The 25,929-nt window shown below is 40.7% G+C and overlaps 2 protein-coding genes and 1 long non-coding RNA gene across 3 annotated transcripts in view; all 3 read left to right on the forward strand.

Annotated features, from left to right (window-relative positions):
- The first annotated feature begins 5,389 nt into the window (after positions 1–5,389).
- Positions 5,390–7,437, forward strand: foxl2a (forkhead box L2a). The gene has a single exon (XM_071471878.1). The coding sequence runs from the start codon at positions 5,697–5,699 to the stop codon at positions 6,615–6,617; it is 921 nt and encodes a 306-aa protein (XP_071327979.1). The 5' UTR covers positions 5,390–5,696; the 3' UTR covers positions 6,618–7,437.
- An 8,289-nt stretch (positions 7,438–15,726) lies between these two features.
- On the forward strand, positions 15,727–18,164 carry LOC139614519 (uncharacterized). Its single transcript, XR_011687070.1, has 2 exons — positions 15,727–16,261; positions 17,821–18,164. It is a non-coding gene; the product is annotated as an uncharacterized lncRNA (long non-coding RNA).
- Positions 18,165–22,839: 4,675 nt separating this feature from the next.
- pik3cb (phosphatidylinositol-4,5-bisphosphate 3-kinase, catalytic subunit beta) overlaps positions 22,840–25,929 on the forward strand; it is a 54,129-nt gene continuing 51,039 nt past the window's right edge. Inside the window, exon 1 of the mRNA XM_071471584.1 lies at positions 22,840–23,097. The gene's annotated coding sequence lies outside the window, so the exon portion shown is untranslated. The remainder of the gene's footprint in view (positions 23,098–25,929) is intronic.

Genomic DNA, 25,929 nt, shown 5'->3' on the forward strand with positions numbered 1-25,929 from the left:
TCTGCCCTCTGTTTTCACCTCGCTCCTCACCTCCCGCTTTACTTTGACTCTTCAGTCGCTCTGCGCGCTCTTCTTCTGCCTTTATCTCATCTGTTTCTTTCTGTACTCCTTTCAATTTCTCTGCAATTGCACTTGCAGAGAAATTGAAAGGAGTACGGAAAGAAAAATGACTGTGCGCTGTTGATTACTACACTGGAATTCACCCGCATACCCACATGCGACTACATTTGCGGGAAAAAAAGCATGCAAGCAGTTTTTTTCTGATAGCAAACCTTAAATATCTTTTTTTTAAACTGAGTGAAAAAACCTGTCAACGAAGTGGAATATGCAAATTAAAGAGTTATTTTATTGTTTGTTTTTGTTTGAGTTAGCTGCGATGTGGCATATGAGAATAAAGTGTAATCATCCTCTTTGCTTTTCAGTGGATTTACGTGCATGTCATAGGACTTACTGTTGGAGGCCATAGAGCTTCCAATAGGCTTCCTGCAGCCGATAAGAAATGTAAACACACCGGGCCACCCGAAAAACACATCACCCTCCACGGAGGAGCTCATGAAGGGTGATGGTAGGGGAGATGTGGGGCAGATTTGTGGATGGTGTGCACTTTCACACAATGACCTGACTGTCTGAAGGAGAGGGGACAGACTTTAGGTGAGGAAGTGTCCCTCACACACCACCCTTAATATATTTTTTAATACAGACGTTTTCTTATTATGGCAGCACATGCATTTAAACACAACACCTCAGAAGTGAGACCATGTGTGCATATGTGTTTATGCCTGTGTGCCCCCCCCCCCCCCCAATCCTCATCCCTCCCCGAGCCTTAATCCATGCGGGTGGGGATGTAAAGGAGATGGGGGGGAATCTGGCGGTCAGTGTTTATTTGCTCTATCTGCCTCTCTTCTTTCTGAGAGGAACAGGAGCCATGTTGGCCGCGCTGCATGTGGGCTGAGGGTAGATCCTTCTTCTTCTTCTTCTTCTTCTTCACCTACTCTCTCTATCCCTCCATCCCCCATCGCCCATCTCTTTCCTGCACCTCATAAGGATTCCATTGAGGAGAAGCAACGTCTTGTTGATGTTTAATCATGCAGCCAAGCCAGATGCAAATGACCCAGAGACTGACTCAGAGAGATCAAACTGGGACAACCAGTGAAAGATGTCTCTCCCTGCAGCCTGTACAGGGCAGATGGACCAATGCTTATGGACCACAGAGCTCTACTCTCCTGCCCCTCAAGAAGAAACAAGCATATTTTCTATACAGTTATTTGATGGTTGTTATTAACACACTTTATGGGCACCATTTATAAATATAAAGAAAGAGCATATGGATTACAAAAGTCTTTGGCAGGCAGTGTAACTCTGCTGTTAATTTAAACCATTTATATGTTCATTTTGACTATATTCATTCAATTTCATTGTTAAGTTAATTTCTCATCAAGAAAGTGGTTCCACTTTATTATCCACAATAATAATTTCCAAAACCTTCATGCTAATGTAACTTTCTCTCAACTATAAAATATAATCCAGGTAATAATCTCATGGACATGTAAGGCAAAATAAAGTTAAGTGCATCTTTATATGATCTTAACACAGCAGTGGTTCTTTGCAAAAATAAACCAGTGTAGGTTCATCTGGGAAAGAAATCAAGAAAGAAAACACAATGATCTTTATTCAAATTCTAATAATGATTGAAGTATTATAATTTAACAAAACAGTTAAAATATTGCTGCTGTGCCATTAGCACTACCTATAAAAGCCTATTATTATTATTATTTATTAGTATTATTAGTATTATCATAATTATTTACATTTATTTTTGTTTGCTAATATTTCATTTTTTTACTATCATTATCACATCAAAATCATATTCTACATATAAACAACTTTTTTTTTTTTTTTTTTTTTACTTAATAAAACAAATTAAAATTAGAATGAAATATGTAAGTTGTAATGTTGTCATCTGATTTCCTTCTGCCTGGTCCTATCTTGCTGCCAGAGGCAGACTGAAGCCTCTGCAGCCCCGGGTGGCTGTTCTCCGGTCCCGGGCTGACCCGGTGGATCCGTCCGCCGCATTCCACCCGCACCCGCTATCATAAACATCCTAGTCCCAGACCTGCGAGGGCAGGAAGTGCGAGAGGACAGGAATTCCACTCTTTCAAATTACATTACGGCCCGTTACAATGATGGCTCCTCAGCCCACTGCAGGCCTACCACACGCACACCGCGCTTCTGAGGAAATACCAGTGAACCTATGAAGAAATCAAAGATACAGCAGGCTATGAGACAAACAACACTGCAAAGCTTTGGGCTGTTTCAATATAGAACATCTATGGTTATGAGTCTGTTATATGCACTAAGTCGCCTATGTCATAAAAAGTTACAATAAGCCAATAAAAAACGAACTGTTAAGAAGCTGATTGAGTCTAAGGAGGTTAGAGGAGGAACTGTTTTGCTGCAGCCCAACAATTTAGACAAGTGTTATCACTAAAACAGATATTATTTCATACATAGGCATGTGATTAATAAACTCTGCCTACATATTGCATGAATGCAAATTCATTTTCAGATATGTTTCACTAGTTGTGTCTGTGTGTGGTGAGACGTGTCGGATCTTTTTTATAGGAGGTGTTTTTACTCATTTGAAAGGGAGCGAGCGATAACTTGAGAAAGACATTTGAAGGATGTGCATTTACTGAAGAGGAAAACACGGATTCCTCTCTGTCTGTGATAGGCTTCTCAGTGACTGGCGTGCTCTCACTCACCACGCAGCACAGAAAATCCACACACTAATACACGATTATCAGCTGCTACTGACGGGAATAAGTTAAGAAAAAAAAAAAAAAAAAGAAATCCATGTCATGTGCTTAATTTTTTTTTTTCTGAGAGAATTGTATGTGGCTTACAGCAGCATTTTCAGAGCACAAGTTAAAATAAAAAATAAAACAAATAGCCTAATGAATAACGCAAATAAAATGTAGAAATTCATATCATATCACACTGACCAAATCAGCATGTAGTAGCTAATATCAGTTTGCACATTGGTTCCCTTTTTATTGTTAATTATTTGTTGATGTATTTGTTGATTTGTTGCTTATCAAAGCCCCGCAAACGAAAACAGGCTCTCAGATGAACATTCCTGGGCGCCTCTGCAGGCTGCAGGCGGCTCAAGTTTCAGGCCCCTCGCTTTGTTTGCGGATTGTCCACATGCGACTGTGACGTGAAGCGTGTGGCGAGGCAGCTCCGAGGCGGGAAGGCGACAGGTAGAGGAGGGCAAGCTGAGGAAGCACTCCGGGACCCTGCAGCAGCTTCACCCGGACAGGCAAGGGGGGGGGGGGGGGGGGGGTTATAGTCTAATTAGGCTGAATTGAGATTGTTCAGGTGGTGTAAATGTCATGCAACTTTTTCACAGCAGGTAGCAGGAGTATTTCCTGGGAACTATAAAAATCCTTGGTAGCTTTGGAATAGCTTCACTAACAAGGAAACATCTCCATGAGCGAAACCGTTCTTAAGGAAGTGTCTGTCTGCAGCTTTTAACATTTAGCTAAGAAAAAAAAACAAAAAAAAACGAGCTTTACAGTGTTTTTAGGGTGATGTACGGGGGCCACCAGGGGATCTCTGAAGGGGTTAGGGGCAAAATGAGAACTAGCATTATTTTATATTCGTGGAAGTTATTGGCTGTTGATAATGGTTTAACTTCTAAATGATGTTTACATTAAGTTCTATATTTTTTTTCATATTTACATATTTATATTTCTCTGCAAGATTTCATGAGTCCAATGCAAATGCTAAAATAATTATTAAACAAAATGCTGTGCTGCTTTGGTCTTTCCTCCAATATTTGGGTGATTCCTCTACTTTTATTTTTATTTGAGTGCAGAACCAGGGAAGAGGAGAAGACCACAGACTTTCTCTGGAACAATAAAAGAAGACTAAACAAGTCATGAGGTACAGTAAAGCTAAGCAAACTTACAAACCACTCCGCCATATTTCTGCCAGCTTGTGTGTTTCATGTAAATGGTCTGTAAAACCATTTCTTTAAAACAAAGATTCATGAAAGAAAAAGGTGCAATCAGGTTAGACCTTCTTTACAAGATACGAGTCAGTTTTCTCACAAACAAGCAGAATATATCAATTAGAATGTAACTCATTTATATATTTTTTTATTTTAGCATTTTATATATTTTTGGTACGGACAGAATTTTTTATTGCTCTGCACATTGATAACTGGATCCTTATCATCTCGAGTTGCTTGCTGAGTTAATGAATATACGGAATGATGTCATGTTTGAACCGAGCCGAATACTTACACAGCCCTGGCATAATGGCGTTGTTGAGATTATCTGGAAATGCTCTCCGTCTTAAACATGTGAAAAAGACATTGAAACAAGAAATAACATCGCGTCGTGACGCTTGAAACCGTGGGTCTGTGGTAATTGCGCGCTGAGAGATGGTTGGCTCTCGGCGCGGTTCAGCTGCTGCCGCTGCTGCGGCCGGGCTGCAGACTGGGTGCAGGGTGATGACACACATGCCAGTGCTGTTCCACCTGCACAGACTCCCAGAGCACGGAAATACACTCCCAGAGAAAGCCGAGGGGACCCTCATGGGTGGCCAGAGAAATGAATACCTCTCTGTGCACTTCCCTCGCAATGTGAGCTAATTAAGCCGCACTATCTCTCCAGACTTTTCTTAGAGCTGTGGACATGCAGCCGTTTGCAAATGTGCATGTCTTTGGACTGAGGTTAGGATGTGAGAGCCTCCATCTGGCACAGCTTAGTCAGATATATTATTGTGCTTAAGTTTGACTAAAGGTGTTTGTCATGGATTTTGTTGGAACAACTGTTATTCCAAACCAGAAATGCATGTAGAAATATCCGTAATTCACACAAATGTGTATAACTAGCCTACTATTATTAATATTAAAATTATTAGGTTATTACAGGTTTCATTTTTACTGGATCGTGCGTAAAAATCAAATGAGCCCTTTCTTTCTTTCTTTCTTTCTTTCTTTCTTTCATTGTTTTCTTTTCTATATAATCCAAAAAGCAGAAGCGGAAAATGTTTAATTGCCCTTTGTGCTACTGAATTTAATGCCTGTATAATACCCAGCATAAAGGAAGGGATGTCAGCTTTAACAAATATTTGCAATTTATTTAAATGTCACATTCATATGTATATAGCTTTCTATTGTCCGCTATTTGAATGCAAATACATGTTTATGATGTCCAAAGCGAGCTATTTTGACCCGGGTCTGATACACACGAATTTCAGCAGGTTAAGGGAAGCGGATTATTTTTTTCATATACTGTAACCACCGGAGGCGGAACTCCGATGCGCACAAATCACGAAGCACTACGTCGCTGTGTGGAGAGCATTGGAGCAGAAGCAGCCTGTCAGTGGATGTGAAAAAAGAGGAGAGGGCTGGGCTTACACCGACTCACAAACCACAACTCGGGTTGCGCCTGCAGCACAAACCAGTTTAGAAAAATCCCTGTTGGAGAGAGAGGAAGGTCTGTTGCATGTCACCTACTGAGCTGCAAAATAAAGATTTCGCTGTGCGCAGTTTGGAGGACAACTTTCAGTCCGCGGTGCATCCAGCGCGTCTGCAGCGCATAATCCCGCTCATCGAGGTTACAAGCGCCATTTAAAGTTTTGTTTGTTGGCATCTGGACTGGACTTGTTTTGTTTTGGTGTGCGCAATGATGGCCACTTACCAAAACTCGGAGGATGACGCAATGGCCTTAATGATCCACGACACCAACACGAACAAGGAGAAAGAGCGGCCCAAAGAGGAGCCGGTCCAGGACAAAGTCCCGGAGAAGCCGGATCCGTCCCAGAAACCTCCGTACTCATATGTCGCTCTCATTGCCATGGCCATTCGGGAGAGCTCGGAGAAGCGCCTCACTCTGTCTGGTATTTACCAGTATATCATCAGCAAATTTCCCTTCTATGAGAAAAATAAAAAAGGCTGGCAGAACAGTATCAGACACAACCTGAGTCTCAACGAGTGCTTCATTAAGGTTCCGCGGGAGGGCGGCGGGGAGAGAAAGGGGAATTATTGGACTCTCGACCCGGCCTGTGAGGACATGTTTGAGAAGGGGAACTACAGGAGACGCCGCAGGATGAAGCGGCCGTTCAGACCTCCGCCGACGCACTTCCAGCCGGGGAAGTCGTTGTTTGGAGGAGACGGCTACGGCTACCTGTCCCCACCCAAGTACCTGCAGTCTAGCTTCATGAACAACTCTTGGTCGCTAGGCCAGCCGCCCACTCCGATGTCCTACACGTCCTGTCAGATGGCCAGTGGCAACGTGAGTCCGGTGAATGTGAAGGGGCTGTCACCCCCCTCCTCTTATAACCCCTACTCCAGGGTGCAGAGCATGGCGCTCCCCAGCATGGTGAACTCTTACAACGGCATGAGTCACCATCACCATCCCGCACATCCCCACCATGCCCAGCAGCTGAGCCCGGCCACCGCGGCGCCGCCTCCGGTCTCCTCCAGCAACGGAGCGGGCCTTCAGTTCGCCTGCTCCCGCCAGCCCGCGGAGCTGTCCATGATGCACTGCTCTTACTGGGAACATGAGACCAAACACTCGGCGTTACACACAAGGATTGATATTTAAAGTTTACCACATGGTCTGGGTAAAAGTGGGGGACTCTAAGAGGTGGAGAGTTAATTCCTGTGATTTCAAAACAGAACCAAGAGTATTTTTTTTGTTGTTTTTTGTTTTTTTTGAAGAGACCTTTCTGATGAGCTGTGTGGGTCCAGCTGATGAGGAGGTATGCGTCAGCTGGTGTTGAAAGATTTTTGACAAAATGGAAACGGGAGGTAAAGGAGTCGTCAGGACGCATCAGGTAGCACAACCTCTGGGAGCCATTTCGTGCGCCTGTGTTACACTTGGACTGATGGCCAGAACCTGTAGTCAAACTGTGCCTCTGAAAAGCTTTGACGGGGACGGACATCGCTGACACTGCCTCAGCTGTGTGTTATTGGTTTGCGTAATGATTTCTCTCAACTTTACGCACGGCTAATCCTAACTATTGCCAAATGAAACGTGGACATAAGATGCCCTAATTAAGTCAGTGCTTTAATGAGTCCGAGCTGCTCGGCCTTCTGAGTAACATGCACCGAGCGAGGCCTGCATGGTTGTGAATCTTGTTCAGTTAAAAAGGTGAAATTGTGGGTAGAGATCCATCAGACTACCACTAATACAATTCAGGGTTTTCCATTGTTCTTGATCCCATATGTATGTATGATATGATTTCCAATATGACGCCAGCCAGTGCCAGGTTTTGTTAATCTTTCTAATTATTATTTTTTTATAAACGTGATTAGCTATATTGTCTCCCTCATGTTGGGGCCATGTTTCATTTTAATTAGCACTTTTCCCTCTTTTCTAGATTTGTGAATTTCTTAATAAACTTGTATTTCTTAAAGTAAAACAGTGGTCATGAACTAATCTGTTGTATGCTTTAGGCTGTGATAACCACTGTTGACAAACAGCGACCAACACTAAACGGCTCTGTGAAGGTAACACAGCATATTTTTTTAACATACAGTCGTTTTTACAGTTTGTTCATAACAATCTTGGGCCATTGAGCAGTGATAGGTGAGGTTTCCTTTTACACTTACTCCACTGTTTAGGCTACTTCGTAAAATGTCTGCTATTCAGGCACAATGTGTCTTGCAAAATTAATATGTAGCCTATTTACTGAGTTGCTCATTATTTATCTTAATTTATGCTAATCTATTAAATGTCAATTTATCCTGCTAGTGTAACAAGATAAAATATAGAAACTAATAATAACAATAATAATAATAATAATAATAATAATTTGACTTTACAGTGTGATTGATAATTTGTGTTCCTCAGCGACTGACGTCTATTTAACTAGTTCATATGTTCTGTGTATATTTGGCTGTTACTGCACAACTGGCCTTCAACAAACAGACATTCTGCATCAGTCAGACTCAAGTATTTCGTGTTCCCTTACTTCGGTCACCAGACAATGAATAAGATTTTTTTTAAATAAATTTAATTCTAAATGTAATTTGTATTTAATACAATTCACAAACGATTCCGTGTCAGTGACAATAACGGTCCTGGAATATCTTCATATTTTTCATTTCTCATTTCAAAGCGCGACAAAAGAAGAAAATAAATAAAATATCTGATCAAATGCAGTTTTCCACTTTCAGTTTGATACGTGATCATGAACAGCGCTTATAGCTTCAGATTACCATCATTATGCCTATTTAAAACTTTTATAATCTCCAAATAACAATAAACCAGCAGCAATAATAATAATAATAATAATGAAGATATAATGCAGAGGCTGCCAGTATTGGGCTATATAGCAGTAGTGTTCTTCCTTCTGTTACCTGTAGCCCTACAAGAAAGACAATGTTAATGCAGTTAACTTGTCGATTAAGTAACAGGCTCCAGATTCATATAGGAAAATAAAGCCAAAAAAATAAAAAATAAAAATCACAGCGATGTGTGGGGAAATAAAAATACAAAGTGTTCTGACAGGGCGGTCATGATAAGCATTTCTAAAAAGTGGAATCACACTGGAAGAGGAATTCACTCAGGCCAGGCTGTCGTGTGAGAAACAAACTACTGGTGTCTGCCGACAGAGTCTTAAAGCATAAAAACAGACACACGGCTCCACCTCCTTGGTTGTGTTGTAGTCAGACTGGTGAATTACGTCGACACTTCCCTGTGAGCCCCACAGGACCATCCCCAGGCCCCGGGGGCCAGCGAGCCTCTTGGTGTAAGAGACATGTTGACGAGTGAAACGCTTTAATACGGACTGACCTCAGCCCCGGCCCTCCTACTCTCCCCGTCACATTAACACGGCGGATCAATACATGACTGCCATCTGGATCAGACTGCACCGCTACAAAAATGCACTGTTTTGACAACACATCACAGCTATCATCCAAACTGAGTTATTATGTTAGAAGATGACCCATTACGGAATATTCCTTCGTAATATCTAATAGTCCACTGTAAATTAGATTGTGGTATCACCCTTCACAGATCACACGGATTTGGCTGCAAGAGTTCTCGGTGAAGCTCAGGAAAGCGCAACGTCTCCTGGTGTGACTTCAGAGCGCCTGGAGGTGTATCCACACATTCACCTTGATCCACCCTCCCTGCTCCACAGCGTCTGTCAAACACAGGCTCATCACCCAGAGGGAAAAAACACCCTTTCACTCGCATGTGTCTTGTGCTGCTCCAGAAAACAATGACCCAACAAAATAAAACTGCATTACATGTAGTAACGACAGAGGCTTATTAGTGATATCTGCCAGAGGTTTTCATACCGCCGCTGTAAAGCCACTGCTGCTATTATCATACGGTTAATTACTGTGAGCTGGTGTTTGAATAAGTGAAGGGTTGTTGAAACATGAAACACCATTTGGAAGGTTTTGATTTGTGACACAGTTTTGTTTTTTTTTTTGTTTTTTTACTACATCCTTTAAACGCATCAACTTCACTTCAAGTACAGGGGGCCACATAAAGGCAACAGAGGCGCAATAAGACTAAAACAGAACAATAACAGTTATTATACAGGACTTTATCAGACATACAGTTACCTAACCTGCAAATTAACGGTACATTAATTAACAATGACCTATATTTTTTTTATTGTTAAAACAAGAATGTTTTATGTTTATACAATTTTGTTGAGCCGTTTTTGTGCAGGCAAACGTTTGAAAAATAGTTTTATGGCAAAACTACCTAAAACTTACACAGTCTTAAATTCCTGCAAAAAATACATGCTCGTTACATTTTTTTTAACAAAATAGAATAAACCCTTAATTTTTTTCCCATAGATTATTCATTGCTGATGACGTCTTGATATTGCACTTTATATTTTTATGGTCAGACGCGAATGAGGCGCACGGTCCTTTGCTGACTGGTTCTGAAAGGATGTTTCTTTTCATCGATGAATAAGAGATTCATCACAGGAAGTCTGAAAATATTTCAGTCGATCACTTAAAGACGGATTCAGCACAAAAGCATAGACACGTTGCTCAAGCGGGAAGTGTGGATACTCGTGTAGTCGCCCACATGTGCTGCAGTGAACTGAGCGTCTTCCTCTCAGCGCTGATCCACAGGCTTCACAGCAGCGGCCCGTCCAGACCGACGAGCACCAACCACGTCTTTCCACCGTTTGCTCAATGAGCCTGTGCGAGGAAACAACGGGAAAGAGCACCGGCACCGGCACCGGCACCGGCAACGGCACCGGCACCGATCAGCAGCCGCCGTCCCGGGCGGAGGAGCATCGCCATCCTCCTGTGCGCGCAGGGACCGAGAGGCGAGTCTGAAATGTAGCTGTGTACATTCTCCGCTTCCTCACATTAATGTTTTGTAAACAATAAGGAGATAAGGGCGCGTTTGAAAGGCAAGTGTATTCTAAACACTCGCAGAAAAATAATAAATACACAAGTGTTTGACAAGAAATGTTTCGGCGAGAGTAACTAACCTTTACATCAACTCCACGCTGAGGTGGATTTAATGGCTTTAAAGTTCTGGATTTGAAGTTAGGAATCGAGTTTTAAAAAAAAATTGACAAAAGAAAAAAAAAGGACCCACAGGTTGAATTCATTGATTATTATTTATATATTATTAGCATATTAGGTCTAATTGATATTAGAGTAGTTTTTTTCTTTTTTTTTTTTAATCTTTGTTTTTGAAGTAAAGTGGACTGCGATAGCCCATGCATTATAGTCCCCATTAAATTTTACGCACTGTTATGCAGAACAAACGCATGCATGCAGGTACCACACATCCATGCTCTGGCTGTCGGGCTCTGAGCCTGTGCAGATCTCCTCTGCACAGGCTGCACACTGAACATATCTGTGCGGCGCGGCAGGTGTGCATCTGCGCAGAGAGGTTGACAGTTCAGCCGGGAACAATGGGCCTGCATACAGGATGTCTCAGGGACTGAGGGAGATAAGGCCAGCCGAGGCTCATGGCTCCAACACAGGCCCACTTCATATATATATATACACAGATATGTCATTACTCTAATAATAAAGTTAGCTGATCCAAGTTTGCGTCGGCGTCAATATGCAACATGCATGTTTGTTTATGAAAAAAGGGCTTATGGGCTCGGTGTCGAAAATATTTACTACTAATAAATTAATTAAGTGTTTATCATAAAATTAATAGGCTACTTAGATATTCTCAAATATTTAAAATAAAAATATTTAAAGACCGTTTCACTATATTATAAATAGACTATACCCTTAGAAATAGGAGCTAGTTGCATGCCTGGATGGTTCAGAGAATTTATCGCGACATTACTGAGAGTTACACCTTAACAAAACAAAAACTTAACCACAGAGACCAGTTGCGGGATTTTTTTCTTTTCATATCAATAACGTAATAACAATAATTAACAACATGAAGTGTAGTATTTTAGCCAATATGTGGGCGTGTGAGTCATATCTGCTGATGACGGTTCTGAATAAGCCGTGGGTCTGGGCCTTTACAGCTGTAGGTGATGAAAAGATGTTTCTATTAACCCTCAATCATTCCTGCTCGAGGTGAAAAGGTTTAGCGCAAGGTTTTGTTTTCATGCGTCTTTTCCGCTGAGCGCGATCTGAATAACCGCGATTGTATCCTTTGTTGCGCCCTCAGAGATGACAGATTATAATCAACAAGACGAATGAGGTCAACTGACTGTAGAAGCAACGCGTTTGACCCTCGCTTCATCATCATCACACACACACACACAGAGGGAGAGAGTGGGGGGGGGGGGGGGGGCGTACCTGGACGCGGTCCGGGATGACAGCCTCCGTGCTCGGCGGGGCACCGGCGATGCGACCCTGCCGGTCAAGTCACACGCAGGTTGCAGGTTTCCCAATGCCTGCACACAATTGAATTCCTGGCATTCTCGCTAATGTTTGAGATTGAAGAGCAACAGTTTCCACCAAGAAGCGGCGCACATCACCCCAAACCCATTGAAAAGGAGAGTGGGGGTCACCACTGTTTGGTATACATCTGGTCCAAACAGGAAAATATGCAAAGATTTGATTCGCACAAAATCCGGCGATTGTTCAAATCAGCACGAGTTTTTTCTTCCTCTGTTGCAGGAACAGGAGTACGACCAGAGTCCGACTCTGTCCGCCGCAGATCTGTGGCGTCCTCAATATAGAGCTGTTTATTTTCTGAGCGCGTCCTCTGGTGAATCTCCAATGTAAGCAACTTGTCACGGTGATCTACGTGATGTTTTCAGTGGCCGCTGATTTCTATCTTAATGACAACCCCGCGAAACAATAGATTACATGCAATAATTCTTTAATAAGTCAAAATAATTACAATAGAGCGTGTTAATACACTGCCACGGTTTATAAATAGGAACAGTGCGTTTGTTAGCTGGAGCTCCTGGTCAACAGAGGTTCAGAGATACCACGTCTATAAATACACCCCAGTGTCATCTATTCAAGGAAAAGATGGACTGTCTTCTATTCACAGAGAAAAATCATCACGCACTGACCTCTTCTTACCCTCAACCACACTAATGTCACACAGAGGCCACCACCGAACAGTCTGGGGTCAGACTCTGACCTTCAGGAGGGAGGCAGTGGGACGCTTATGAAGAGGGCTTGTTACACTAGGCCTCAAAAGATGATGATGAGTGGGGATTTTCGAAAATGAAAATGGTCATTTATTTTCATGCACATATCAAACCTCTGATCAATTGTTCAGACGAGGAGATTAAAGGTAAACCAGAAACTCACTTCACCAAACAAACAGGTTTTTCATTATGAGGTATCACCTGCAAGCAATACTTGGTTATGTGCCAATAGACCTGTTTGAACAAACACAGCAGACCAGCTTTTACCAGCATTTGTCTGATGTTAATTTCTGCCGTGGATGTGGCGGAACTGGGCAGCTTATACTGTAAAGGGAAATGCGATAAAATGTTTCCGTTCTCTTGATTATGAGCTGCAAATTGCTTTGTCGGGATTTAAATGGCAGGTCTTTTCCCATCGCGCACTGATGGACTCTATTTTTAAACCTCTTTCCTTTCTCCCCCCCCCCCCAAAAAAACTTCCGCAGGGTTGGCAACAAGAAGCTATTAGGATAACTCTTCTCCTGTTAACATTCCAATTAATCAAAGATGAAACCGAATTCCCACAGGGATCATTAAGGGCCCGCACCTGTTGTTCTGATACTGTAGCCTGGATAATAAACCGGTGCAACTTCATGGTCAGACTTTGGCTGAACTCTGGGGACATGTGAGACATATAATCACTGCAAACCAGTGATACATCAGCCAACTATCAGTAATAGAGAAATAACCTCATTCGGATGCGGATGCCAAACACTGAGCTTATTTCACAAACAAAACTATTCCAAAATGCGCTCTTTGTACTACCAGGATTTCCTTACATTTCATAACAGTGCAGTGAGGCCCTATTAGGATACAAATTGCATGAGAGGTAATTCACACAATCAAATTAAGTGATGAGTCAGTCAGTCATTAAGCTGTTTATGTAGTTCTAAATCAAATGTGTGTTTCAGTGCTGTATTTTAATGCTGAATTGTTTTTAAATGATAATGCTTGAAAAGTAACTCTCTCTATTGGCTACATGCAAAATAGGAAGTTGGCCTCAGGCCTGACCCTCGCCCCGCCTTTATGTACATGCCAAAGCCAGGCCCAGGTCAGATTTCAGACGCTGCAATCCAATTTCATCCATACGTCTTTCAAGCAATTACATACCTCTTGGCAAGGCCTCACAATTAAACAAATGATTATATTTTGATATCCATAATTATACGCATTCGCATAAGGTACCCTTTCAAGTTAAATATGCTTTTTATTATACGCTCATCATGTGTGATGAGATTATGCACAGTGTGGGTTTGGACTGACTTCGAGTACATTTAATCAAATAAAAGGAGCAGTAATGGAAGCATGCTGGACCCAAGATTACACCGCATAGGCTGCTCCCTTTGAGCCCAGCTTATGTTTAGCAAAACTCAGACAATGAGAGCGTTATGAGGGGAACTCTGAAGGACAGCCTTTAACCCCTGCCCGCTGGTAGGTCAGGCACATGACACATTACGTAGCCTCTATATCACGGATGAGGTGCACCACACATACTTGTGGCCAGAGGACATTGTTTTAAGCGCACGTGTCTCTGACAAAACTTGTTTTAATTGATAGTATGATTCTGATCATAGTGTGATCTGGTCATTCTGTTGAACCTCTAAAGCCCAGCTGCATAGGCGGTAGCATAAGCAAGAGATAAGCAGCAATAACACTGAACACCATCGCTCAACTTTCATTGAAAACAATCACATTGGGAACATAACTTTTTATCGAAGTCACCAAATGTGTTTGTTCTGAGGGAGGGACCATTGGTTTTCCCTTAAAACTGCCTCACAGGTGCTGAAAACTGTGCTGTGTTGGTCTTTGCTGCCCCCATGTGGTCACGAGAAAGACCTCGCAAGCAAAGACAACATTAAAGGAGTAAGAACACAGTCTACATCAAATAGACTCAAATTACAAAAATTCTTCTTTTTTTTTTTTATTATGGCTATTGTACTTTAAATTATTGAGGATTTTCAACAAGAAATAACAGTTATATTGATATCAAGATAAATGCCTCCTAAATAATAATTAAAGATGCCTAACAACCACCAAAGCAATATTTTCTATCAAGGTAAAAACGAACAAAACTCACAGAGGTGAGTGAGTGATTTACTCGTGGTGTGATAATACCCTACAGAGTTGCTTCCTAATCAGGCCAAAAACCAAGTGGCCTACTTCATAATGTAGGTGAGACCAGAACAAGTTTTCATAAGGGATAAACCTCTGGAAAAAAAAAGGATGTGTAAAAGCCCAGTGTTTAAAAATAAAATTAATTATGAATAAATTACATTTAGCTGCCACAGTTTGAGGGCCCTGGTATTACTGCCACTGCCATGGCTCACTTAGCACTTGAATAAAACTGAGCCATTGTTAAGTATTACTTATTAACACTACGGCTGAATAATTAATCAAAATATAATCGAAATCACAATTTGGCCAAGTGCAGTACCCAAATCGCAGGAGCTGCAATTTTTTGATAAAGGTAAAATGTGTCACAACACCAGGAATGAAGCATTGTGCTGCTACAGAGACACCTACAAATCATCTTCTCCAGATGTAAGGGGCCAGCCCCTGGCAAAAATCACATCATCATCATCATCATCATCATCATCATCTTTGTATTTTTTTTTTCGGTAAAAGTGAAAAGCAAAAATTAACATTCTCTTTATAATTGCAACCTGAATCCTGTTAACATGTTCACATTGTGTTTTTATATCATTCAAGACATATCATGAGCAAAATAAGCAGTAAACTCTATGACTGAATATTTCTACCTTACAACTGCAGTACAAATGACTCCGTCTTTAGCCATGCCTTTTGCTCCACCAGGAAGGGACCTCCCAATGACAATGGCAACTAAAAACAGATAAACAAACAATTAATATAATAGAATTTGCCTATATATCCCTACAGTTTTAAAATGTGTGCACTCCATATAAAATGATGTGCAGTTAAAGTCAAATAAACTGATTCTAAATCAAACATTTAAGTGTGATTGACTGTAAATTATGTTGTTTGGGTGTGGTTGACTGCAAATGAGAAGAACCTGTGTTGATCACAAACTAATAAGGTGAGAGAATATAGATTAAGATATTAATATGTGTGTCTGTGGCCATCACAGTCTGAAAAAACAGGTTTGTATGACAGTGGCTTGGTAACATATTGAAACAATAGAACTGTCGTCACATGAAACTGAAATATTGCTCTGCCCTGATTGGTGTATTTTTACAACTGAGCCTAAATCAGTTCAGAGAGTGGACTGAGAGTGTATTTTCATTTTCATTTCTTACCGCAAAAGAGCACAATGTTTGCTTATTGCATCTGAATATTGCCCTCTGCAGGACAGGTGAAGTCTTTCAAAATAAAATGTCAACAGCGTTTCAATTTTCATTTTAATATGGTCATAGATCGCCCACACAAGTATGTGAAAATGCAAATGCATATTGGTTTACTGCATTTGCTTTTTATTTTTTACTTAAATAACATATCCTGTGGGAAGTGGGGTCACATGACTGCTGGCCAGAAGAGCACAGGTGTGCTGAGTGTGCCTTGAGTTTTCTTTGTTCTGTCCTGAGTTCACTCTCAGTTTGACCTTCAGCTGAGCTGCTTCCCTCCATCATTTCACCTTTGTTCCTGAGCATGTTGAGTGAGTAGTTTATTTCATTATATTTCCTCAAGTCATGTTTATTTTGTTATGAAGTAGTACATCTGATCTCCTTGGTTTGTTCTCAAATGATTATATATTCAAAGTCAGAATGTATTGATGTACTGATTCTGATTTAGAATTGTTTGTTAGTTTAAAGATGAAGATAAAGATTTTTTTAAAAGTACTTTATTGATCCCTGTAGGGAAATTCAAATTGTCCTGTAGCTTATTTATGAAGTTAAGATTACAGTCTTACATTATCCACTGCCTTTGTCTGAGTTGTTAAACAGTCTGATGGTAGTGGGAACAAAGGATTTCCTGGACCACTCAGATATTATTTTATATTTTATATCATATTTATTCAAGATAATGTTATAGAATTTGACCTGCATGTACACTTTCTTTCATTTGTAGAAATATAACCACTCACCTGTAACCACTCACACCTGACCAACTGCAGAACATTAAGTACTTTCAATGGGACCTGTTGACTGCTTCTCCTGTTTTGCTCTTATCAAGTCAAGTCCATACATGTGTGAAAAATTACATTTTCTTCAGGTTTACATAATCATATGAATAAAGTCCCCTTTAGGCTTCTATACAGACTTTAATATTTATAATTTCAGTGTTATTTTCGTTGTATTTTTCTGCACCAGATGCAGAAGTGTGGATACACTTTATTATCATCATGGATTGTGCATTTAAAGGAGAGCTCAACCCTTTTTAAGAATTCACATTTCTTATTCCTGTGCCCCAGAACAGTTTGGTCAATATTTGTGAGCATTCAGCACTTGACCCTAAAGCTAGAGACCAAAGGGAGAACCTTAAAATGTGAGATGTTCTCTAACAACGAATGGGCCTCTGATGTGGGGCAATAAAATGAATGTGTAATTTCTTGCACCAAAATGAATGTTTCAAATCTGAAACTTTATATCCAATTTAAGATCTGGATGAGACCTGTTAGGGGGTACATGACACAGCCACTGTAGATTATGAGGTTAGTGAGGTAACTCATTTCCCCAGTGGCTCAAAATAATTTGAGGTATATAACTACAGCAGACTGACAGATGAGAGCAAGCCTTTGATCTATTAAGAATATGACTTTTGTACGCAAGTCTATACTTTCAGAGTATATGTTTCTGCTGTAATAGTTCATTATTTGCACTTCATAGCTCTTAAAGTGGGGGGTTCATTTAAAGAGAAATACAATTCCTGCATTCCACATTTTCATGTGTCATTCATGACATTTAAATGATATTTTAATTGATACTTCACAGCCAGTGCCCCTTGTATTGTCTATGATTCTGTGATTTCTGGCTTTAGGACAGATAATGTAGACTTAACTGTCCTTAGGCACAGGAATTAACTGTGACATTTAGACTTTTATTTAGTCTAAACTGAACTGTAAGTTTATGAATGTTGTGATTATATATTGGCAACTTGAACTTCATGCACAGCTGCTGTTTGGTCCTTTACCTTCACTTAACTGCTGCAGTTTATGAACTTTTAACATTCATTCACTCTTAAGCTTAAGTTTATGGATTTTTGTGTCACTTCCAGCTGATGTTTTTTATCTGGACTCCATGTTTGCTGGTTTACTCTTTGCCGTGTGTCCATGAGACAAAGCGGCAAAAGTCGCCAGGAAGAAACAGAATAAAGGAGATGGACACCCTTTATGCACTGGCCTCAGGCGGTGATTGGGCAGTGATGGCGCCTTCACGGCTTTAAATAAAGACACAAAAAGCATGATGGCCACAGCTCAAAGCCTGGCTCTGTGTGCTGTCCCCGCTCAGGAGGGAAATACTCGGCTCAAGGCAGGAACCCGCGTTTTCTCCTATCTGTTCAAGGAAGATGATGATCACCTGCATGGTAAAAGAAATGAATTAAATGGAACTGAAATATTGGTCCTTGTTGTTTTGCTTGGGAACATGATTACTCAACACAAATTTGAGACTTTGAATAAATTGACCTGATTTTTTGTTGTTGCTGCATTTTGGGTTGAATATCAGTGGTGAGGTAACAGCGAAAAAAAAAGTGCTTTTATCAAAATCTGTGAGCAGATACAGGGAAGGAAACTATGTAAAACTCGGTGCTAAAAGTTCCCACACAATGTGAGACACTGAAGTTACAAATACAAATTTTGATCGTGTTTTTAAACCTGAATCTGATTGGACAGTGAAAGTCAATCAACAAGCAGTGTCTAATCAGAGGGTAGGTAGCTCCCTTACCTCTGCCTTGAAAATGTACCACACTTTTCAGCCTCTGTATGGGAATAACAGAGGCACCTGATGCAGGTGTTAAGATGTTATTTGTAACTTCAGTGTCACACACTGTGTGGGAACTTTGAGCACCAAGTTTTCTACTCTATCTGTTCACAGATATGTCTTTATGTTACCTCACAAGTATCATTTATTCAGTTTTTATACAGTCCGGTTTATTTGAACAGAATATTAGAACAAATCTCATCAACACATGCAATTTTTTTTTTTTTTTTTTTTTAACAAATGCAAATTCTTGTACAAATGTGCAAACTTGAATTTCTGATGAAGATTCATTTAGCAGATTTACAAACTTTGAAATCATTTGTAACTAGGTGTGGACGATCTGGCCAAAAGATCATATGACAGTCTTTTTGGATAGAAACGCAGTCCAGGAGCTTAATCACAATCAGCATCTTGTTCCCACTCTGATTTTATTCTGAAAGTCCTGACTGGAAGGTGTAATTCTCTGCTAGTTCCAGCTCGTCCGACTTCCTGTCTCCCAGTCTTCGGTCGGACGAGCTGGAGCTCCACTGTCTTGGGCTGCAGCTGGGGACAGTGGTTCTTGTTCTGTTCAGGTGGAGAACTGCTGCATATATCTCTACGCCAGACTCTCAGGGGCCGCAGAGCAGAACAAGGACTGCTGTCTTCAGTTGACAGCGATGAGCAGCAATAGAAATTGAAGATTAAATCTCTAAACATGTCACCTTTTCAGTGACGAGAGCTGTACTAAACAACTGAAAAACAGATCATATGCCAAAGTAAGATTGTTAGATCACTCGCCCCAATTTGTGAGCTTCACTTTCCAGGCCCATACCCCTGGTGGTAGACAGGAGGGCATGTTGGGTTCTGGGGCTGGATTCACCCAGAACAGATAGAATTCATAGGGGGAAATAGACTCTCATTTTCATTGGGAGCAACAGATACCACTTAAACCAGAATCAAGTCACATAAGGTTTAACACAGCCTTTGTTATCCTGAGAGATGTGGTGTGAATGTTAGCTTAGCAGTTTTTAACCTTGAACTTGAGCCTGTAAAATAAATCTGCATGAGAAATTCAAGTTTCACAGATACAGATCTCATTCACACTTTAATTTGTTGTACACTAATCAGACGTAACAGTCGTACTTGGTATCAAATTAGATAAAACCAGAAATAATATGTTCTTTAGTAGATGGTAAAGAAACATAGTTATACCCTGGACAAAGGGAAGCTACTGGGCCTACTTCAGGCACACTTGCACAGAGCCAGAGAGTAAAATGTGTAACAAAAAAATCCTAGAAAGGGGAAAAAGACGCAGAGTAATTTCAACCGCCACAGGGTCTTCCTCAGGGCATGGCTGGAAAGAGAAGTAAACCAGAGTGGAGTGTCATGACTCCTTATAAGAATCTACAGAGACTACAGAATATCCAGAACAGCGCTGCAAGCATCCTGATGAGAGTGCGGAAACATGAACACATCACACCCATGCTCCACTCACTTCGCTGGCTTCCCGTTTCTGTCAGGACTGAATACAAGGTCGCCCTCCTCACCCACCAATGCATCCATGGCAACGCCCCCTCCTACTTCAAAGAATTACTCGTTCCACTAACCTCATCACAATCCTGCTGCACTACGCATGAAAACTGCCTCCTCAGCACCACTGGCGATCCGTCGTTCTGCTCTGCTGAATGATGGATGGAATCACACTGGAATCTGTTTCCTCATTAAGACCTGGAAACACCAAAGCATCACATTTAAAGATCCAACAATTCTCTCTCTGAAGTTATTGATTGAGACGATCACCTCCTCTGATGGACTGCTCCACAAACCCAATACCCTCCACTTTGAAGAGGCTGTCCTTGCTGTTATGATAAACATCCTCTGATGCATTAGTGAGTATAATAAACAGACATCATTTTAAACATTTAACCATGGATCTGTGTGGAAAGGTGATTACACAAAATATACATTTGCTTTATTAAACATGGAAGTGGCATGCTGTAAGGTAATCACCATTATTAGTTGTGGAATTGCAATTAATAAAATATTTGTTTTTTTTTTATGTGTCCACTGAAAGTGGAGGGTATTGAATTTGTGGAGCAGTCAATCAGAGGAAGTGATCCTCTCAATAAATAACTTCAGAGAGACTTTTTGGATTTTAAATTTGATGTTTTGGTGTTTCCAGGTCTTAATGAGGAAACAGATTTCAGAACTTTCACTCCTCTTTGTTGTTTAAAAACAGTTGGTACACTTTTATTCCTAATTTTTATTGATTACAATCATGATGTAACTGATATCATCTTGTCCACATAGTCTACTTCTGATATATTATATGATATGAAGGTCCGATCTGTCAGTATAACAAATCATCACTCTGGTGATTATGGGTTTCTTTTGTGACATGTTTTACTGGATGTTGTCCACAGTCCTGTGGGGGTCGTACTTAATGAGAGTTTCTACTCCATATGTCACAAACATTAGGATGTGGAAACTGTCAGCTCATTGCATCTTTATTTCCCACAGTCTGATGCTTATTAGACTCTTATTTTCTTAGGGGTCAGTTGAGACACATTACAACAGAACTATATCAAACCAAAGTGAAGTCCATCAGCACATTGTGGTTGTTTTTAACGGTTGTATAGCTTTGGTAAGTGAAGTGATACATCAGAGCTGTGGGTGACTTGTTTCTCATTACTTCATTATATCAAAATATGTTCCTTCACAACAAATCAGAGACAGCAGGTTTAGCAAACAAGTATTTTAATCATAATATTCAGACCACATATATATATTAATAATCCCATCACGTCATCCTCTGATGCATTTGTGAGTGTAATAAACAGACTGTCATTTTAACTCATTTTAAACATTTAACTGTGGATCTGTGTGGAAAGGTGATTACACAAAATATAAACTCGTTTTATTAAAAAAAAAAAAAAAAGAGACTATTTTCATATTTATACAATGTTCCAACATCTGACAAAAATAGTTTCAAAGTTAATGCCACTTGTAGACAAACAATATACACTGATGTTTATCACACTGAAAGTTACCATGACTGATCCGATAGCATATTAAGAGGTTTGGCTGTTTCCCTAACTTTGGTCTAGGCAATGATTATGAGCCAATAAAAGATCATTTAGAAATTACATGAGATACTGGACTTAACCATAGTGTGCACAAAAAGGCTGTCACTCCTGCACTTCAGTATGAGTGTATAGTATTTTGAGATGTAGAAGTAGTAACCCTTGTGATCACCAGAGGGCAGCAAAGCTCATGGTTTATTGCCAAACCATAAACTAAGCTTTTACAGAGCTGTAAACATTTCATAAACATAAGGTGTATCAATGAGAGCGGTGAATTATTTAATAAGGTAGTGAAGGACTAAATTATGGCCAAATAGACATTTCTACGTGGTATTTCCCTAATGCCTTCACCCACGTCTTTCTCATAGAGCAGGTTTAAAAATATAATTTTACATTTGAGGATTAAATCATTGTTCAAAAGTTTTGTGCTGGTGGTGTGTTATTGTTGGGAGATAGCTTCCTGACCTGAAACCCGCTCCCGAAGAGCTGCATCTAATGAGCTTCAGATATACAGAATAAAACCGGAACAGAGGAGATGTGGCCTTCACAATAAAAGCTTCATAGGCTCACTTAGGAACACAAGAAGTATGGTTTCAGCAAAGTGTGGTTTTTTTTAAGCATGTTGTAAAAGATTGTGGATTAATAGGTAATAATAATAATAATATTTTTTTTAAGTCAGGGGAAAAACACTAAAAAGTCAAAAGACAACACAGGCTGCAAAATATACTATTCACTACTGTTGTTTGATATTGAACAGTTCTGTTGTGTGTTGTCATATAATCTGGGCACAAATCCTCAAGAATAATAAATGGTTGATCCCCCACTATACTTGCTGTAATGTAGATATATTGATGTAGTGCTTAGATATAGAATTTATATGCTGAAATATCCATTGTAATGTAAATAGAGTAAGGTAAATTAAAATAAAATCCGGAAAAACAGAGGAATAAAGGCTGGTTGTTTTGCCATTGACTGATTTTCAATGGACCATCTCCAAAAAGTGTAATCTGATGACATTATCATTTCAAATCTTCATGCTCTCATTCCCATACAGGATGTAATGGTTATTCTAGATAGCCTTAAGGCTTGAATGTCCAACATCTTTGAAGTAAAAAAGAATAATATACAGGCTACAAATTAATATTTAAAACCTTGCAAATTGAGTCTCACATGGACTGCTGTTGTAATCACTGGGGGGGGGGTTTATTTTGAACGCGTTGACCGGAGGTCCTGTTTTTCTGTCACCCTCTCAGACTTGACTGTGGCGGCGGAGGGAGAAAGCAGCGGTGCTGGCAGTTCACCTTCTGAAACAAACAGGAAGCAGGACCGCTCTCCTTCCCACCTGCGTGGTCTGCCCTGCCCACAGAGAGCCCGACCGTGGGTCCCCTGCTGCGCCAGGCTCTTTGGAGGAGAGGCGGCTCTGTCCTGAAGACAGGACAGCAATATTAACTTTCAGCTGTTTGTCCACCCGGTTCATTCTTCACCGACCTCACACCAGAGAGCGACTAAAGGTGAGTCCCCCCCCCCACCACCACCACCCACCACCCCTCCTCCACTCATTTATCCCTGTTTTTGTGATCTTATTCCCGCACTTTTAACCTGTCGGGTGGGAGCGTCGCACCAGACTCCGTTCATCGATCTGTCAATTTAGTGTCGCGTTGTTTCAGCTTTTCAGAAAAATCAGAAGTTCCCTTCCTCGGAGAAGACAGCATAAAAACTAAAGCGAATCAGTAGCATCCACATTTCAATTCGACGTTTCACCAGCAAACTTGTCTGTCGGCCACTATTTTGGATGAAATGACTTTGGCAGAATAGTTTTATTAACACAGGGCTGAACAAACCTTCCCTGACGGGGTTGGCGATAGCAACCACAGTTTAAAGTTGCAATTTTATAAAAAACCAAGCGTTGAACCGGCCATAAATGTAAGCTGAATACACCAGGAGGCCGTGCAGATTTGTCCAGGATTGAGGATTTGTTTGGGGAGTCGATGATTTCAGCCGCAAAGCAAGACAACAACAAAGTCATTAGATTTCTGAACGGAGTTTGTTCAGTGCTCCCTCCGTACGGGAACAGTATGTAGCATTCCGGAGTGATTGTGCCTCTGATAGGTGCTTGTGTTGTAACTGTACTGTGGCGTTTTTGTTGTGTTTTTTTTTTTTTTTTTCTCCAGGAGATCATGTGTTATTTTTTTCCGTTTTCACAGCAATGACTGAAGCAGTTTTAGTTATTTCAGCTTGTTTCCTCACCTCTCAGCTCGGCCCTCACTGATGAGTTTATTATATAACCATCCAGCCAGTGTAATTTCATGTTCTGTCCTCTATATACAGGCTCCAACATACAGTTAGCTAGTCTGCATGCTGTGTTGGGATCTTTTCATGGAGATCAAGCTTTTCAGTTATTACTAGTCATTTTGCTGGAGAACCTCTTGATCTTTTTCTGTGACCCCTGGTCTCCTGTTCCCACCTCAGGCCTACAAGTGGAAACTGTACATAAAACTGTGCCACTGACGACAACTGTGTCAGTTTTATTGTTGAGAAATGGATAGACAACAGAGCCAGATAAAAGAGGATGTGAAACATCGGAGCGTAATTCATGTAGTCAGCTTTTCTGTTATAATCATTTCGACCTTTTGGTTTTATTTCAGGCAGAGACAGAAGTCAGCAGAGGCTCAGTATTTTTGGCAGTGTCTTGGTTAGGTTATATTATCTTCCTGATGTCGAGGAGCTCAGCTTGATTCATAAAAAGCTTCATAAATCAACAGTGCAGACTAATTTCCCTTAGTCTGCCCAAATCAGTCATGCTAACTTCACTGTTGCAGATGTTGTAGGAGCCTAATTTTAGGTATTTTAAAAATAATGGGTGACTTGAATCAGGCTACTTTTTTGTCATAATTAAGATTCAGGTTTTGGGATACCTGCTAACTATGTCATCCTCTTCCTCAGTAAACATATATACAATGTGAGTTTTCCTACCAGTCTGCTCTTCATTCACATTAAGCCAACAGACGTGGGTTTGTGAATTAGAGTTTAGTTTGAGCTTCCTCTTTGTCAGCAGGTCCGTGGTGATAATGTCACTGTCTGCTGGAATCATGAGGAAGATGTAACAAATGCAGCTTTGTGGACAGGTGTCTGTGTATACATGGGCCTTGTCTGCACTCACAGTGCGTGATCAGCACCTACCCTGAGGGTGGAGTATTAATTTGATGTATATTATTAGAGATTTTTCAGCCAGTAGATGTTTTGCTACACCATTTCTCCAGAGGCCACTATTCGTTTAATATCTCATGCTATTTTTGGCCCTTGAAGATGAAGCTGCAAATAAATTAGCAGCACTGCTTAAGGGCAATATTGGAATTATATTGCATTTATAGGATCTAATTCACACACACACACATAACCTTAAAGATGATTTCACTGTTCACTTGTCTAGTTTCCAGAGATATCGTCTTTGTTACTAATGCATAAAAGCAGTCCACACACACATTTCCACTGTCCATCACAGCTGACGATTACTTAAATCTTTGTGGAGGAAGAATCTTAGAGCCAATGCCTCATGTTACAAAAGGGCAGAAGAATTTACTGAGAGGATTATTTGTTACCACTCAGGCAATGGTCCTGGAAGCCCAGAGCTGGGTGGGGTCTGCCCCGCTGTCAAGCCTCCTCTGAGGTAAAGTTGGAGAACACTGATAAGGCTAACTGACGTCACTCTAAAGACATCGGCCAACAATGCAGCTATTTAGTCCAAGCCAGATTTAGTCCCAAAGCTGGCCTCTACCGAGAAGCTGGGCACAAATGAAAGCAGAATTCTAAATAAGTGCTCCACTAAGAGAGAAAAAAAAGTTTTGCAACTGTGGTGACGTCTATGTCCTGCATCATGGGGCTTAAAGAGTTGAACAGTGCTGTTGAGTGAGCTCATTTTCTCTGGGGAGTTTCTTATTTGTATTGTTTTGTAGGATTGAGTTATGTGAATGATGCAGGGTTTTGGGGGCAGAAGAGAGGACAGAGAAATGTCACGGGGCTCAGTGACCGACAGCATGGTGAAATTCTGAGGTTAAGGTAAGAGAAAGGAGCCACGTGGCTAATACAGCCAGACTTACTTTCCACAATTATCACAACACTTATGCAGTTTATTGTAGCTTTTTTCAGTCTCGTCAGTCTTAGAGTAAAGCACGTGAAAACATAAAGGTGTAATGGCATGTGGCAGCATGGTTAAACCAAACATGCAGTGCAGTCAGTCAGTATTTGGACAGTGATATTTTTTCATTGTTTTGGCTCCACTCCACCATGTTGGATTTCAAATGAAACAGTGACTATGAGGTGAAAATGCTGACTTTCAGCGTTGA

This window comes from Trachinotus anak, unplaced genomic scaffold (assembly GCF_046630095.1).
Source record: "Trachinotus anak isolate AG129_WGS33_773 ecotype Australia unplaced genomic scaffold, CSIRO_AGI_Tana_v1 ptg000034l, whole genome shotgun sequence".
Classification (NCBI taxonomy): domain Eukaryota; kingdom Metazoa; phylum Chordata; class Actinopteri; order Carangiformes; family Carangidae; genus Trachinotus; species Trachinotus anak.